Source organism: Phycodurus eques, chromosome 7 (genome assembly GCF_024500275.1).
Source record: "Phycodurus eques isolate BA_2022a chromosome 7, UOR_Pequ_1.1, whole genome shotgun sequence".
Lineage (NCBI taxonomy): Eukaryota > Metazoa > Chordata > Actinopteri > Syngnathiformes > Syngnathidae > Phycodurus > Phycodurus eques.
This window is the reverse complement of record NC_084531.1, coordinates 13,994,155-14,012,280: the sequence shown is the minus strand read 5'-3', so window position 1 is coordinate 14,012,280 and position 18,126 is coordinate 13,994,155. Positions and strand designations below refer to the sequence as shown.

At 40.8% G+C, this 18,126-nt stretch overlaps 1 protein-coding gene across 1 annotated transcript; it reads right to left on the bottom strand.

Annotated features, from left to right (window-relative positions):
- Positions 1–1,227: 1,227 nt before the first annotated feature.
- Positions 1,228–16,723, bottom strand: LOC133405248 (C-C motif chemokine 4-like). Its single transcript, XM_061682064.1, has 6 exons — positions 16,635–16,723; positions 8,273–8,524; positions 3,021–3,082; positions 2,830–2,938; positions 1,837–1,911; positions 1,228–1,743 (listed from the first exon to the last, which is right to left on the bottom strand). Exons 2-6 carry the CDS (start codon positions 8,320–8,322, stop codon positions 1,668–1,670), a joined length of 372 nt encoding a protein of 123 aa, XP_061538048.1. The 5' UTR covers positions 8,323–8,524; positions 16,635–16,723; the 3' UTR covers positions 1,228–1,667.
- Positions 16,724–18,126: the final 1,403 nt, after the last annotated feature.

Below are 18,126 nucleotides of genomic sequence, written 5' to 3'. Positions count from 1 at the left end.
AGACCAACTTGTGAGAGCACACGTGTTTGTTGTGTTGACAGCGCTGGCTCGGGAGCGGAGAGGTAGGCGGAGAGCTTCGCTGGTGATGTAGAAATTCAAATGACCTGATTTCAGGCCGCGATTTAAATTCATATTTCACATGTTTACCAAGGCACCAGAGAGCCAATATTACATCCCAAATACTACAAAAAGTTGGTCTGGTAAAATATGGCTCCTTTAAATCTTGACTTGGAACTTATTTTTACACTCTCACATATGCTTAAACACACCTCGTCTGCAATTAGTCTTTTTCTCTGTCTTACCTCCTAACATTTGGATTTTGGCCTGTTTTGCTGCCCCTTCTCCTCTCCTCTCCTCCTGTTGTCTGCTCCTCCTGTTGGTTCACCCGCACTAATTAGCTCTTGGAGAGCAGTATGCAAGTGCATATACCTTTGCAGGTAGAGTTCTTACACCTAAAGCACACAGCATGGGTTTTACATCCCCCACCAATGGATCAAAGCATGAAAAAACACTAAATTGGCCTAAAAACACACCCTTACAAGGATCCTTTGTATACTCAGGATACTTTGTTCTAGTCCAGTGGTTCTTAAACTTTTTACCCTAAGTACCACCTAAAAATATATATATTAGCTGTAGGACAAAGTGTTGAGCCTAAAACGAGACAGAGATTTAATTCTTAAAAAATATACAGTATTTATTATTATTGTAATCCACTGTAAAAGTATGCAGAGTTTGGACATTAACACTGTGCTTAAATACTGTAGAGGATAATAATTCAATTCAAATGTATTGTACATAAAAGTGAAATCAACTGTATCTATGTCAATGTTTAAAAACCAAACAGTTCTTAAAGATTAAATGCAGCTGCATTGACTTTTAAGTTAAATACAAATAAATTGTACTTTGGCACGCGTACTTCTCGGGAGAGAGCTCATGCACCACTAGTGGCACCCGTACCACATGTTGTGTTTCACTCTTCTCGTCCATTGCGCCATCTGCAGGCCTATTGATTGAATACAGTCATGCGTAAATGAGATAGAAAGAGAAGATTAACACACACGAGCAAAGGGTAGTTCTTCTCTTCTCCAAACATATTGTATGTAACAAGTTCACACTCAAAATTGCTGTGGAGATAAATGAAAATAAAATATTTATTTAATAGCTTCACATATTTTTTTTTTTTGTCACTGCTTCTGGTGCTTCACATTGCAAATAATCATTGAATACACTGATAAAAATATCCTGCTCAATTTAGTTTTTTAAATTTATTTTATAAAAGCTGAGGTAATTTATTGCATCAGGTTATAATGCAGATTAAAAAAATAGTGTTAAAGACAATTTCATTGTTTTAATGTGAAAATAAAACTGCATGTAAAGTCAATTTACAGGAAGTTTATTCAGTCTTTGCGTTAAAGTTCCAACAATTTACTCACATCCACACATGTACAGCCCCAGGTCATTTTGACCCGAAGACCGCTGGAGGTTTTCTATCATAAAAAAATAAGTTACAGGTGAAACATTTAGCTAATAAATACAGACTAATGCTTGATTAAATTAGAATGAATAAATAATTGTAAGAGACTAAAGTCTTCATCCTCCAAACAGGCTTTATGCTCATCTTCTTCAGATGACGAAGAGGAGGATGATCACGATGAAGAAGCGGAGACCTAGGAGGTGAGGCTGTACGGCAGCGACCTTTCGGATGGCGAGCTTGTGGTCAAAGCCCGAGCAACGGCCGCCCTTCTGTGAGGTTGACATGAGGAAGAGGAAGATAAGGATGACACATAGAGGAGAATGTGTGATGGTGATGATGATGGTGATGAAGGTGCAACTCACCGAATAGCAGCAGTCTTCTCGAGGACCCATGGAGCGCGGATTTGAGCGCAATGGTAGCCATCTTTGGTGTAGAAGCTGAAGGATGTCAGCAACAGATTTAGTTTAAGACGTACAGCATGCTTATAGTATTACTCCTGTTATGTTTTTTTTTTGTTTTTTGTTAAGTACACACAAAATGTGCAAGGGTCATTGTGACCCGCTGGATGTTTAATGATTTGTTTATTTATTTATTTTAATTTTGGGGTGGTATCATTGTTATTGTGAATATTGTAACATTACAGAAATGAACATCATCATTTTTATTTATATGTTAAATATATTTCAAATTCTGGATTTTCTTTTCATACTTTAGATGTATATATATTATTTTTTTCCCTCTGATTTTAAACTTTTAACAGGTCAATTTGTTTTATTAGTTTGGAATTTACATATTCTATAATCTCAAATTAGAATTTTATTGTTGAACTTTACATCCAAGCATAACATGAGGGCTATTAAAGCCACACAGTGTGATTCTATTTGCACTATTTGATTGTAGGGGAAGCTGTTTTGCACCTTTTCATAGATTTGACCACATTCTGATCATGCTAATATGCCAACTGGACCAACCTTACAAATTAACTTCATTCATTCATTCATCTTCTGTACGGCTTATCCTCACTCAACCATTCGCACTCACAGTCACACCTACGGGCAATTTAGAGTCTTCAATTAACCTACCATGCATGTTTTTGGGATGTGGGAGGAAACCGGAGCGCCCGGAGAAAACCCACGCAGGCACGGGGAGAACATGCAAACTCCACACAGGCGAGGCCGGATTTGAACCCGGGTTCTTAGAACTGTGAGGCAGACGTGCTAACCAGTCGGTCACCGTGGCTCCTACGAGTTAATTTCTTTCAAATATATATATATATATATATATTTCCAGATGCAACAGTGTTTATGAAAATAATGCCAGGACATGTGGCGCTGTAAATGTGTTGCCATACTCACATGATGGCTGGCAGGCATGGCAATTGAGGTACTTCCACTCTGAATGCAAACACTTCCTCCGTGATCTTCTTGCTGCTGACCTTCTTGCAGCATTCAGTCGGCTTCCCCGCTGCACCGGATCACAAGCAAAAATGTGAATGTTGTCATTGAGGCTTTGAATGGAGAACGACGCGAGATATTCCACAACTCACCTCCTTTTCCACACGTGACCACGACCGCCAGCGTGGCCATCACCATCAAACTCTTCTGCAGGCTTGCGGTGTTCATCGTTTTGAAGATAAATCGACAAATGGGAAAATGTCAACAAGTTCGTCGTGCTTGAGTCTTTGAGAAGTGAATGAAGTGACAATGGTGAGACGGTCAAATTTAAGGCGTAAAAAAGCAGAAGTGACGTCGATTTCGCATCAGTCATTCCTTGTTTTCCCTTTTCAGGCTCTTTCCCTCCGAATTAGTTACACAATCATTTGCTGAAAATGACTACAAGTGACGAACATCGGAGAGGAAGCGCTGTTTCTCAACTTTTCTTTTTTTAATCAAGCCGATGAGCAAATGGACACAACGCCCAACGGAAACTCTAACTTATTGTATCAAATGATGGAAATTAGCACTGAAATACACCAAAACGTTTTTGAGACAGGGTTTGAACGACTAAATATTTTTTGTAGTTGACTATAATGTGATGAAAGTCGAGTCGATTAATTGATGGCTTTGCTGATATTTTTTCAGCACAGTTCAGCGGTCCCCATGACACAGTTTCATGTCAAGACATATTTCGATGAGCAGCATAGAGACAAATAAAAACATGATTAAAAATACAACTCACCATGAAACAGAATTCCTTTTTTGTAATAAGTGAGAGCCTTCACATGTTTCTTCATCATGTGTTCCATAGAATAACGTGCTGTAAGACGGGACATCGTAGATGGACAGATTTGCATATTTTGCAAGTGATTATGCTACCGGTCTCATTTTTCTCAATATTTCCACACGCGGCAGTACTGCGACAAGTGTTACGACACAGCCAAAAACACTTGAAGACTTCAAACTTTAAAAGTCGGCGCGAAATAGTAAAGTCGACGAAACGGTTCAATCCCTAGTGTGGTGTAATCCAGATATGACTAACACAGCACGTCACACACATAACCATAAGCGATCTACGTTTCACATTTATGATTGTCGGCCCGATCTGGGGATTTGACATTCCCAGATCGGGAATGTCAAATCACTCATAGAACACCTCCCTCCACAGAGGAGGGAGGTGAATCGCACAGACATGTCTATGGGGGGAAAATTGTGAAGCTGAGAAGATGGAAAAACATTCAGAGCCATTGCACAAAAGACATTTTTGGTCAATTAAAAGTCTAAGATCCCAAGTAGCAGGCACTAAATTGCATGTGCATTCACTCTAACAGCGTGAACGCGTTGTTGGCAACACGTGTAAAAGTAGTGGAGACCACAGTATTCAAAAGAGGGTTTTGTGCTGTAGTTCTGATGGTTTTCACCAAAATTTGGGAGAGCACCGCTAATGCAAAATGAAGTTTGAAATTGTGGAATATGAAGTGTTCGTGGAAGAGGCAGAGAAACATATTACTGAGTTACACAAAAGAAATCGATCGCTACGACAATTTTAGGGAAGCCAGTAAATACAAAAAAAAGTCATGTTTTGTTTGATTTACTGTAACTCATCCTGAATGTGTAGTCATTGGATGTATATGCCCATCCTGCGTAAAATTGCATTCAAAGCTTCGGACATCCCACCCAAAAAACTCCTCTGGCAGATGCAAGCACCAATTGCCGCAGTGTGAAGACACCGCCAAGACACCAAGAAATGCTGAGTTGAAAGGAGTTTTGTTCATGGCGGATATACTGTAGCATGACTCCTTCTTGTGACTGGCTCCATATGAGCCCTAATAGCATTCAAAAGCTCCACAATTGCGTTGATAATATTTGTTCCTGGCACTTCTTAAAGAATTACATGAGCAGAAAAGATCTGTTCTCCCTGTCAACTCTCATTTTTCCTGCACCTCCGACTCGCCATAATAACCAAGGTCATTGTTACCCAGCAATGGGTAACATGGGTAACGCACCTGCCTTTCAGACACTGTATTTAAGATGCAAAATCAGCAATTGCAATTTGATGAATAAGATTGCCCGTGCTAAATTATTCGATTTGCATCTGCTCTACCCACAACAGATGAAACAAAATGAGTAAAAAAAAATAACAATTCTAAAGTAATGTTGCCCGTTAGGCAGACACAATCCTGAGTGCGCCTGGTCAGTAGATTAATCAGTAGATTAGCTTCCAGGTTTTTTTGCGTAAGTGATCAAGTTTGCGCCAGTTTTTGCACACGCAAGCCTCTAGTAAATCAGGCTCACTGACGTCTAGAAATGGAGACATGTTTTGGGACATGACATTTCTTGAAAAAAATTCTAAGGTAATAATATAATAAAGGTCATAAAGGTTGGTCGACGCACAGGTCATTTTGACTGGGGCACAGCAGGAAAGTTTTAAACAAGAAGGGAAATAACCGGAGTAAAATTGAGAGTGAAGGCTTGTATGTGTTACGCAGACCAGGAGAAGCTCATCCATGCTTTTAGCTCAAATAGACTTGACTATTGTAATGGTCTTCTGACTGGACTCCCTAAAAACAGCTGCAGCTCATTCGGAGAGGTCAGAGCATATGGCTCCCAGTCAACTTTAGAATCGACTTTAAAGTTCTGCTACTGGTCTATAAATCACTAAATGGTTTAGGTCCTGAATACAGATCGACAGACTCGGCCGGGTCAAATAGTGGAGCGCAGAGTCCAGTGGAGCACAAAGTCCAAAGCAAACATGGTAAAGCAGCATTTAGCTATTAAACTGCACACAAATGGAATAAGTTGCCAACAGAAGTGACGTCAGCCCCAATGTGCATGTTTTTAAGTCTAGGTTAAAAATTCTTTTTTTTCTCATGCTTTTTTGAGCATTTCCACTTTTAAATGATATTTCCTGCACTGTATGCTGTTTTAATTTTTGTTTGGCTTTTATTTTTTCTTCTCTTTGTTTTAAAAGTTTATAAGCTGTTCTTTTCTTTGTTTTTTAAATGCTTTTAATCATGTAAAGCACATTGACTTGCCTTGTGTATGAAATGCGCTATCTAAATACATTTGCTTTGCTCTGCTGCTTGGCTACTGATAAATGCGAGGGGCTATTAGTTTGAAACACACTTCTGAAACCAGAAAATGTCTCATTTTCTTTGTTAATATCACAATAAATGATATTCATGTATTTGAAGACTATTTGAAGAGTTCAAATGCGAAAGTGAACATTTCCATTTTTTGGAATGAATTGAGCAAAATGTTTTTTATTAGTAGTATTTCTGGTTCCAGGTAAAAGTTAATAATTCTATTTAATGTAATTTAAGTCGTTATACTGTATATTAAGCAATTGAGAGGCACCTTTTCCCTAGAAATCTCATTTTTAAATGATTACTTCTACATTCCGAGGAAGAACCCTGTTCTACAGGCTGGAGGGCTACTCATGTGGTCCCTGGGGACTACCTGGTGCCCGCAGGCTCAGTGTTGGTGACCCCCTAACTAGAGTATTTCGCATTTTATTTTATTTTTATTGCCGTGAAAAATGCATACAAAACTTTATTGAGTAAATTTTTATCTGTATTTGTAAATCCAAATTATTGATAACTTACACAAAGGCACGGTTCCTACGTCAAAACTAGTTGCAATCATTTTATTAAATTATTTCGATTTTATTGCTGGATAAATATTGAGCATTCGATTGTGCCGGTGTACCTAATAATATGGCTGATGACTGCACATTTGATATCATGTTTGTATTATTTGCAATCCATCACGTGCAAAACATATGGTTTGTGAATGCCAATAGTGTTCAGTGTTATTTCTCTTCTTGGCCGGAAGGCCACCGGGGGTCAACCTGGGTCATTTTGGGCGGGAAAAACTGTTGCCACGCCGGCCTGCAATACGTAAAACGTCCAGCAGATGTCACTGCAAGCAGACAAATGAGCAGTGAATATCGAAACTAAATCCATCGCGTCCTTGCGAGCTGGCAGGAAGCGGATAATAAAATGTCTTGATAGCAGAAGCTTGATGCATAATTAACACGGAGGAGCTCTGTGATCACATGGCATGTTTTGATTTCCCAGCTCCCTCCCACCCTCTCTTTCTGCTTTTACTCCACTGCCTCCAACTTAGATGTGTGCACTCCTTTGAGGGATGCCACAAAATTGCATCATGACACAATGTCTACATCTCCAGAGGGAAGAAAGAAAAGACATTTCTCCAGCAGCCGACAAACAATACCCAGTACAACCAAGCAGAGACGCCAGTGTCACTATACACGTCTATAATTAAATTAAATTCATTCAATAATTACTTGAAAATATGTTTCCACAATCAACAATTCAATTCAGTTAAAAAGGAGGTTCTGGCTATTTAATAAACGCTAATGATGAAGAATTCATATTTTTGGTTTAGATTACAACTTCATGTGGAAAATGCTGCCTTTCGGTTCTTTTGCAGTGGCCACAACATTAGGTACACCTGCACGATCTATTGAGAGTGACCACAAGAGCTGCATCCCTCATGCTCATTTTGGCAACACTATCTCTGGTTATCAGTTGTGCTGAAACTCGGTTCACCCTCCTGCTATGCAATGGGTCAAATAAACTCGTGTTAATATTTTTTAAAATCTTTATATCGACTTTTTAATAGCTTTTAATTCACATGGCATAGATTGATCCAACAGTGATACAAAAGGGGCAGACATGTTATATAGTTTGATGTTTACAATGCAGTGGGTCACACTGACCCATGAACATATTTGGTGTACCAAAGAGGACGCGTTAAGACAGCTAAGGGTGTTTAGATAAAAACGGTGTGCTTGCCAAATATTGAGGCCACGTTTAGGTCTGTACTGCTTTCCCCCTATTGTACAGTCGCCTATTCATGATTCATTTTCATTTATTACTCTTCTCTTAGTTATGAATTACTGAATTTCCCCTTGGGAATTAAAATGTGTCAAATATAATTTCATTAAGTGTCACTGTTGCGTGACCTTGCCAGATAGTAACCAACGCTCAACGTTTGCAAAGTAAAAGAAGAAGAAGAAGAATTGATGTTCTATTCTATCTAATATTTAATTCAACCTGCCTTTGGTAAACTCAATTTACTGTTGTGCTTGTACCACTCACATGTTGAAATTACCATAAATCTGAGTAAAGGAATATATTTTTCGATACAGCACTCGTATTAGTGTGTGTGTCTGTGTGTGTACTGTGACTGGATCTCTCTCACACACACACACACACACACACACACAGACACACACACGCATGCACTCAGGGAGCAAAGAAACAACCTCCTATCGCTGTGATCAAATTCATATAACCCGTTCACACACACGGATGCGCCGAAGGTGTCCACTTACCCGGCAGACGCGGAACACCATGTCCTTTTAATTTCTTGCCATCTTACCATGTGGGCTGAGTTATTATGGATTCACGGTAGCTCACGGGCGGCTGTCCACTGGGACAAGAAGTAGGAATCATGCAGAGGATGGAAGAAAAGACATTTCAAAGGTAGACATATTCAATAGGGAGTTGCGGTTGCCACGTCTGACTCATAGTTCTGAAGTTCAGTGTTTGAATCTCGGCAGAGGTCCTCAGGGGAGGCACAGCAGCTTGAGAGAAATAAAGAAAAAAAAGATTTCTTTTTAAAACATGGCACGCTAACATCAGCTATGGCAGAACAAATCCATCGTGGGCCCGATAAAACCCACACAGTAGGAAGCCCGAAAAAATGCGCCGCAGACACCGATTTCGATGATCGACACGAAAATGGGTGGATATGTCTATCATAACAGGAACAATTCTCAAGGACCAATGCAGGAAATTGCACAGGAAATTGGCCATTTTGGTTCAAAGCAGCCATTTTAGGCAAGTTCCAGGGCTTTCCACAAGCAAATTCGGTCAAATGGGCCCCGATCGGAAGCAACTATGATACAGCAACTTTTCTTGAGTCAAGTTACAGATTTGACATTAGACAAAATCTCATGGCACATCAAATCAATATGTTACAAAAAGTGCATACAGTAAGCCCCTGCTATGCATGGGAGATAAGGACCGAGCCCTGTCGCAATAGTGAAAACCCATGAGTAATTGACACCCCCCAATGTTTATAATTACCAATATTAATACTCTAAACTGTAAATGTACCACAAAACTATGCTCCCAAACCACTATGATATCATTTCAAAACGATCTTACATTACCCTTAAAAACAAATGGCATACAGATGATTTGATTTTGAAAAAAATGCATCGAAGGTGCGCATGTCATGCACTTCCAGCAAAATCTCTCCATGACTTCCACTACCATCCCAGGCTAAACTTAGCTCCTCTCTGGCATACAAAAATGTTAGTCTCTCAGTCTGAGATGTATCTCTTCAGCATACTTCCTTGACACCAATTACTACTTTCCTATTAGCCATGTCTTTGGCACCATCTTGTGGCATCTTAGAGCAATATAGAAAGGGCACAAAATATGAGAAGAGGTAAGTTTTCAGTAAACAAGTGCAGATAGATTCTACAGAAAAAAATGCAAATAAGTGAACGTGCGAAAAGCAAACCATAAATAGGAGGATTTAATTGCCACTCAAACTATGCGTCACAAACGTCAATGCGCTCCCTAGTCGACCCCTAGTAGGCAAACTATGGATAAATCCATCCAGTTTCTGTACCGCTTATCCTTACTAGGGTCGCGAGCGTGGCAGGGTACACCCTGAACTTGCCGCTAGCCAATTGCAGGGCACCTATAGACAAACAATCATTCACACTCACATTCACACCTTAGAGTCTTCAATTAACCTACCATGCATATTTTGGGAATGTGGGCATGGGTTGAACATGCAAACTCCACACAGGCGAGGCCGGATTTGAACCCAGATCTGCTAACTGGTCGCCCACCGTGACGCCCCATGGATAAAGCCAATAAAAGAAAAGGTTTGTGAAGAAAACAACGTTTAATGCTATGTTCTACATAAATTACAGTATACTGAAAACAAAAATTGCGCACACCTCACAATCGTGTGTGAAAATGAACGCGATGTCTACAGGCCTGATGTGCAATTAACGATGACAGAATACAGAAGCAGGTGGCAGTTTTGCTTTTCTACAGGTGCATAATTAAAGTTTGGCTTCAATTTTATAAACACGAGGAGGACTCAAATAGAGATTGACTCTTTTATTTGAAAGTAAGCTTCATCCAAGTGTCGTTTTTCAGAGTTCAAAATGTTTTTGTTCCATCCATCCATCCATCCATCCATTTTCTGCACCGCTTGTCCTCACTAGGGTCACGGGTGTGCTGGAGCCAATCCCAGCTATCTTTGGGCCAGAGGCGGGGTACACCCTGAACTGGTCGCCAGCCAATCGCATATAAACAAACAACCATTTGCACTCATATTCATACCTATGGGCAATTTAGAGTCTTCAATTAACTTGTCATGCATGTTTTCGGGATGTGGGAGGAAACCGGAGTGCCCGGAGAAAACCCACGCAGGCACGGAAAGAACATCCAAACTCCACACAGGCGGGGCCGGGATTTGTATCCCGGTCCCCAGTACTGTGAGGCAGCTGTGCTAAACAGTCGTCCACCGTGCCGCATTTTTGTTACATGTAGATAAAAAAGCAGTAGCAGTTCATCGATTTAGTAAATGTGACACAATATAGCTTTTCATACATAGAGTCTAAGTAAAAATAATAAAAATAAAAAGCCACTATCCTGGCTCACTGTGTTTTTGTTGGTGTTATTTTTTATGTGACATTATAGGTCATAATGTGACCTTAAATACTCACATTCTTTAAGTCCATCGAATGTGAGCCAAGCAGTGTCATAGTTTGATCATTTCGATGTTTTGTTGTGGAAAAAGTGGGCGCAAGGGTCCGTTCTTCGATGCTCAGTTTTCATTTTAATTGCTCTTTAAGCTTGTACAACTGTTAAGGAAAGTTTAAATGTTACTTCAAACTGTCTGTATGTAGTGTTAATACAAGTTTTGTGAGGCACCGAGTTTTTGTGTTTTCGGAAGTTAGTTGAAGTAACATCACATAGCACCATAACATCGCATACTACATCACCTTTCACACACTATCCATCCTTATCTCAGGGAAAACTCTGAATTGAATTGCAATCAACTTCCGAAAAAGTCACAACCACCCCCCCACCCCCCACGTGTTTTTTTTTCTTGGTAGTGACTCAGCACAGTGGAGCAGTGGTGGCAAAGATGGTGGGTGGGCGGGGGTAAGAGGGAAAGTATACCCTATATATAGCCTCCAGGTGTTTGTCTGCTGTTTCCAGGATCCAGGAAGTGAGTCATCCCCAGCTGCTGGTTGGTGGACAGGTTGTTCTATAGATGGGTGGGGGGCGGGGTAGGAGGTGGTCCTTGTGGTTTGGTGAGCAGCTTTTTTAATGTTTTTTCCTTTTAGTTTTGGAAAAGTTGTGTCAGAGTTGCACATGTGTACATTTGTACAAATAAGGCGAAAGATAAAACCACTGAGCCACAGCCGCCCAAGTGACCATAAATGCACAATACATACACGCTGTGTGCCGTTCCATTAGACAGATTATTATAAAGTAGTAAACACCACTATAGGCTCGAAATCACAGCAAAGACCAATTTACAATAAAGACATCATTGTAAAGGTTTTGCAATTTTTGTATAAATTGGGTTAATAATGACATTTCTACTCACTATTTGGCAAATTACAACCACAATTTATTATTATTATCTATTACAGTGGTTCTCAAACGTTTTACACCATGTAATTTGCCACTTTAAAAAACCCCGTGAAAAACCTTCATGACCACCATTAAAATACACTAGCATAGTACTGTTCTTCAAAAAACATAAGCCATAAAAAATATTTTTAATAAAATTGTTAGCCACTGTAACATGTACAGTCTAAATATAGTAATAAATAAATAATAAAGTAGTAATAGTAATCGTAATAAAAACTGCACTGTAAAGATTAGAATAAAATGTATTGCACATTAAAAATAAATAAAACATTTACCTAAATAAATGTTTAAAGAAGAGTTCTTAAAGATTAAATGCAAATGCATTGAAAACTGAAAAAAAGAATTATGATATATGTTTTTATAAAGTTTTATAGGTTTTATAGGATGGCTGTTGTTGTTTATTTAGGGGAGGCTGAAACAAATTAATGGTATTTCCTTTCATTTCAGTGGGGAAAGATGACTGGTTTACTGATGAGGGTTTTGGGTTATGAGCATGATCACGTCATAAATTAACCTTGTATATCAAGGCACCACTATTTGTATTGTGTTTGCAAATGCAGATTTTTATTTTTATTTTTTTTGATACAGCTCTTGTATTACTGGCTGGGTGTACCTGATGAATCGGCCCGTTGAGTGTACCCTCCCCCCCACCCCGAGTTGTTTCGAGACAATCAGACTTGAACAGACAGAAATAATGCTGAGTCACATCACTTAAGTGCGCTTTACCCATCAAAGCTGCCTCAAAGAAGGAAGTGGGCGGAACACAGTATGAGAACACCATAAGAGCGGTCTTGTACGGTTATTCCCCACTCTGTGAAAACGCAAAGCTCAGCACAAGCTTCCCAGAGCCGTTCCCTCGAGATGCTGGCGCTTTGTTAAGATTTTTAGGGGGGGGCCTCCGAAAGCTGTTTTTCATCTCAAATAAAGCCGTTAAGCCAACATGTACACATTTGGGGAAACCGCGCTCAAGTTCAAGCAGTCCATCCAGTGACCTTGATCCCGCGTCATCCCATCTCTTTCCCATTTATCACATCAGGCTCCATTACACCACATAAAACGTTACAAATGAGACCTTATTTAAGTATAGCGGCTCTATACCGTATGGTTAAGTAAGCATGCACACTTGGTGCGGCCTCATCCAGTTTAAAGACCTCTTAGCCGTGCCGAGCGATAAGACAAGAGGAAGTACGTGGGTGTGAAATAGCTGCGGTGTGGGACTTTTCTGCGTTCGCACAATGGACAACTCACTGCAGGCCCAGCTTTCTATTAAGAGTTCAAGCCGACGGGAATACGCAGATGACACCCACTCACGGGCGTCCCAAAGCTCTCATCAAGGAGCAACTTGTTGTGACTTTGGAAAAGTGGTATGAGCGTATCTGTCCTGGCTGCTCAGTATATTCCAAAAAATAACAGAAGATCCTGTTGAATGCCACAAAGCCAATTGCGTTTAGTATGGACACGAAGCGACTCGCCTCCCAGGGTCACGCTGTACGGATACCTTGTGCCTTTGCTTGTCTGTAACTCCTCCTCAAAGTTAAGGGCGAGTACATTATTATATTGAAAGGGGACATGTGAAATGACTTTTTAATGGTCAGTATCAAATACAGTGGTACCTTGACTTACGCAGTTACTTTGTTCTGTGACCAAGCTCGTTCCAGCCCCCAGCCCAAAAGAAATGTGAAAAAAACAAAAAAAATTTAACAACAAACAAAAAAAACAGCACTTGCATTGTAGTTGAAAATGGTAGAACATAAGGGAATGTAAAGATTGAACTGGTTTTAAGGTGTATTTACTGTATGAATTGTAGTTGTGTTGGACATGTGCCTTCAAAGTCCCTGTAAGGTGAAAATAAATATCTTCTGCTTTTGACACACTATAGAGAAGTGTTGCTAACAATCCTTCCTAATTTGAATGAATAACAAACAAATGCCAAGTATCTAAAATGAAGCTCACGAATCATGAAAAAGAAAGCCGTTATCAAACGCTGTCTTCGTGTCCGTTGGACGCAGGGGTGGAACCAAGGGGTGCCAAAGGGTGCCCACCCAAAATGTGTCAGGAATAATCAGGAAAATATTTTCCAGTCAAAGTTTGATCAGCAACCCTTCCCAACACAATCGCTTTTCAGGGGGCAAAAAGTTAGACCGGTATTATCCGAAGGGAAGATATATTTTTTGGGGGGCTGGAGGCATAGCTAGCTGATAACCGCTAATGCAAATGAAGGCGCTCAAGTTCTGACACCGGTACTTATTCCAGACTCCAAAGTCTGTCACGTCCCGGCGTTTTAGCCACGCCCCCGAAAAATCTGAAAAATTGAAAAGGTGACAAAGAGTTTAATGAGATATCTCCTCAACTGAGTACTATATAGTATTCAGTCTTTGGCCAGTCTTTGGCCATTTTTGGTAATTATCTTCAAGCATGTACAGTATAACTCTCTGAATTTTGAGCCATTTTTTTTGTTTACAAGCTATTTCAAAAAAGAAATCCATAATATGTTGCTTTGAAATAAAGTGAGTAAAGATGCTGGACTGCGATTGGCTGGCAACCAGTCCAGGGTGTACCCCGCCTCCTGCCCGATGACAGCTGGGATAGGCTCCAGCACGCCCGCGACTCAGAAAATGGATGGATGGATGGATGGATGGATGGAAGATGCTGGATGTGTCCTACAGCGTGGTGACCCCGAGGCAATGACTTGCGTCTCTGACGCAAACCAAGAAAACCCAGGGACCTTGGCTGAGTCCATTAACAAAATGCGAGGCCCAACAGGGCTTTCATTGTTTCATAATTAATGCAAACGTGATAAGCGTGACATCGACCGCCAGGGTGGCACTGCGCATCAATGGCGCTGAGAGATGAAAATGAACGCGGCCATTCATCATGACACGAGCCTAATGGAGCCCATAAGGCTGAATTATTAAAGCACAACAAGAAACCTTTGTGCCAGATTAATGGAGGCACATGTTTATTACAGCGCAGTACTACAGTCAGCGTGTTATCGCTCCACATACAGAGGGCGGCTGCCTGAAATGATCAGTTCAGTTAATGCAGCAAGGGGCGACGATGCCTTTTGTGCTACTGGCCTGTGTGCTACTTACGTGTGTTTGTAAGCATGCGTGTGTGTGCAGCAAGAAATCACTTATCATGTCCATCTGGAGGAAGTCAATTGGATACCCACAGGACAGAACATTAGGTACACCTTCAGCATTTAATGCTTTATCCTCAAAATGATAAAATAATTGACAGTAGTAACCAAGTTACGACTTTTTCGAGATATGAGCCCCCCGGTAAGCTGTTTTTTTTTCTTGAGTTGTGAGTGCTAAATGGTGGCAGCGAACCTCACAACAAGCGCAGATAATGAAAAATTATATTATATTATATAGCCGGGGATAGCCATCTCACCATATTGCGGTTCACAGTTTGGCACTGTCATTGTATCGTCGACTTTTAAATCGTTCATATCTATTTTATTGCAGACTTTTTTGCAACACGGTATCTTGGGATTTTGCTGTTTGCTGTCATTTTTTTCACACAGACTAATGTTACTGCAGACTCGCATAGCGATAAGTGCGACCCAGGAGGAAAGTGTACTTTAAAAGAAAAAGAATATCCAAAGTTTGAGATCATTTCACACTGGGCTGGCTTATACAATTGCACGTCTGCCGTAAAGTAAGCATAATTGATTAATTTAATATAGCCTATCACCGCTAGTTAGAATGAATTGTATTCCCTCCAGAGGTGGTCAAGGATAGACATAACAGCCGGTGCACTTTCAATCGCCTTATTGAACAAAATGAACACCGACCGACCACATTCATACAATAGCTGGACGGCCACACTTGACATCCAGAGGTATTCGACACTTAAACTGGCTGAGGGTTGATCAAAATTAGCTGATATCCTGAGCCGACAACAGTTGGTGACCCCCAAGTCACCCAACAGGCTCCGCCGTTTAAAAACCACACACATTCAAAGTCACAGATACTAGAGTGTAGAATGTGAGGATGGCGACCTGCGAAATAAATGTAATATTTTTAATAAATTTGTATGCAATTACTCGAATAATCGACGGGATGATTGGTATAATAATTTATAAGAAAAACATTTGATAGACATGGGCCGTAATAGGAAGTGTTTATAAGAGTATGGGAAAGGTCAATACGAGTTTGGGGAGGGTCATCCATTCTGTACCGCTTATCCTCACTAGGGTGGCGGGCGTGCTGTAGCCTATCCCAGCTATCTTCGGGCGAGAGTCGGGGTACACCCTGAGCTGGTCGCCAGCCAATCGCAGGGCACATAGAAACAAACAACCATTTGCACTCACATTCACGCCTACGGGCTATTTAGAGTCTTCAATCGACCTACCATGCATGTTTTTGGAATGTGGGAGGAAACCGGAGTACCCGAAGAAAACCCACGCAGGCACGGGGAGAAAAAAAAAACGCCACACGGGCGGGGCCTGGATTTGAACCCCGGTTCTCAGAACTGTGAGGCAGACGTGCTGTCCAGTCGACCAGCTCATAAAGCTTTAAAATATAAATAAGTAATAAAATAAATATATGGTCGCTAGTTCACATATTTTCATCTATCATGAGGGGGTGATAAACAAGGGACCACTATATTGCTTGTCCCAAATAGGGTGGCGTGTGAGCTGGAACCTATACCAGCTGAGGTTGGGGCAAGAACCGAGCTGGTCACCAGCCATCCGCAGGGCACAAATAGACAAACAAGCATTCACACTCACATTCACACCGACGGACAATTTCTCTCTCTCGAGTCTTCAATGAAACTAACATGCATGTTTTTTGGAATGTGGGAGGAAGCCAGAGTCCCCGACTCCACACAAGATTCGAACCCAGAACCTCTTGACTTTAAGGAGGACATGGTAACCACGACAGCACCTTGCTGCCAAAAAACAAATACTTCTGCGCAAAAGTCAATTTAAAACAACAGTTTACGGACACAGCTCTTCTATCAGTGTGTGTGTGTGTGTGTGAAACCCACCCAAAAGTCCTTTTCTGCGGATGTTTGTTGAGATGAAAGTTGCTCCATTATGTGAGAGACGTCATATTTGCACTGGAACTAACTTGTTGGATGTATTTATGTGGGAAGAAGCAGGAAGTGGTTGGTTAACAGCTGTCACGGAGGAGACATAGTGACAAGCCAGAGGAAATGGTTTATAGCTCTATACAATCTAAAACAAAGATGGCAAACATGGAGAAGCCACCATATTGAAATGACTGGCGGCAAGTTGGAAGGCTTTGTGCTCTCTCCGATGATCTCAATCTTCAGAAAGAAAGCAGCATTTTTCGACACGTTTTGAAACACTTAAGCCGCTGAGAGCTGCGATTAAAAATAGCAGCGCATGTCAATAAGAGCTGCGCTGAGTGGCAGAATGGCAGAAGTGCCGGGAAAAACTCATGCAGCTACAGTACGTGGACTGGGGGAAAAAAAAAAAAAAAAAAGGATTTGTGAAGTCACTGCTTGGAGCCAGTGTCTATCGATTGTGTATTTGTTTATTTGGTTAGACAGAAGCCCTGCTCGTGTTTCCGTAATTGAGGCAGAGTACAGACAAGAAATACGATGCTGCATAAATTAGGGCGCATCATGCCGACCTTCTGCTAAACCTTATGTTGTAAAGCTGCAGTAATGGGATTTGGTGTATTGCGCATTAGGGCCTTGAGACTGATGAGGTCGTATCTTGCCCTTGCAAACCTCATTTGAAAATACACTGTTGCTCATAAAGTTGGAATAACATGTCTAAAACTAATTTATTCCAACTTCCTGGGCAACTGTGGGCATACCTTGGTCATCATAAAACCGTTATGATGTACTGTTCATACGGCAACCTTTGGAAACATTTGCATACATGGAGCTTGCTTCGCAGTACACATTCCATTCTTTTTCTTGTGTTATTTTTCAAGACTTTAGTTGAATTAGTTGCATTGTATGCCTACTGAACAGCCTGGACAGATATGTATCAAACGATACCGTATACCCAGCTGACTTTGGGCAAAGGGCACTCTCAATCACACCTATGAACAATTTAGAATTTTCAGTTAACCTAACATGCTAGTTTTTGGGATGTGGAAGGAAGTGCCAGAGTACCCGAAGAAACCCCACACAAGCATGGGGAGTATATGCAAATGCCCCAGAGGAAGGCCGGAACCCAAATCCAAAAACCAAATCCCAGAACTGTGAAGCAGACGTGCTAACTAGTATTCCACCGTGTTGCCCGCCGAACCTGGGATGCACTGATACTTATACCAGTACCTGTATCGGGCCTCATACCTTTACCGGTGATATTGGTACTTGGGACTCGTTAAATTGTCCCGACACAACACAATGCCATACAGTGGGGTGAAAAAGTATTGGCCCCCTTCTCAAATTCTTATATTTTTGCAAACAAACAAATGTAAATCTCAGAAAAATATAACCCAACTGAACTTAAAATCCTGGTTTTAAATGGTGATTTCATTTATTAAGGGAAAAAAAA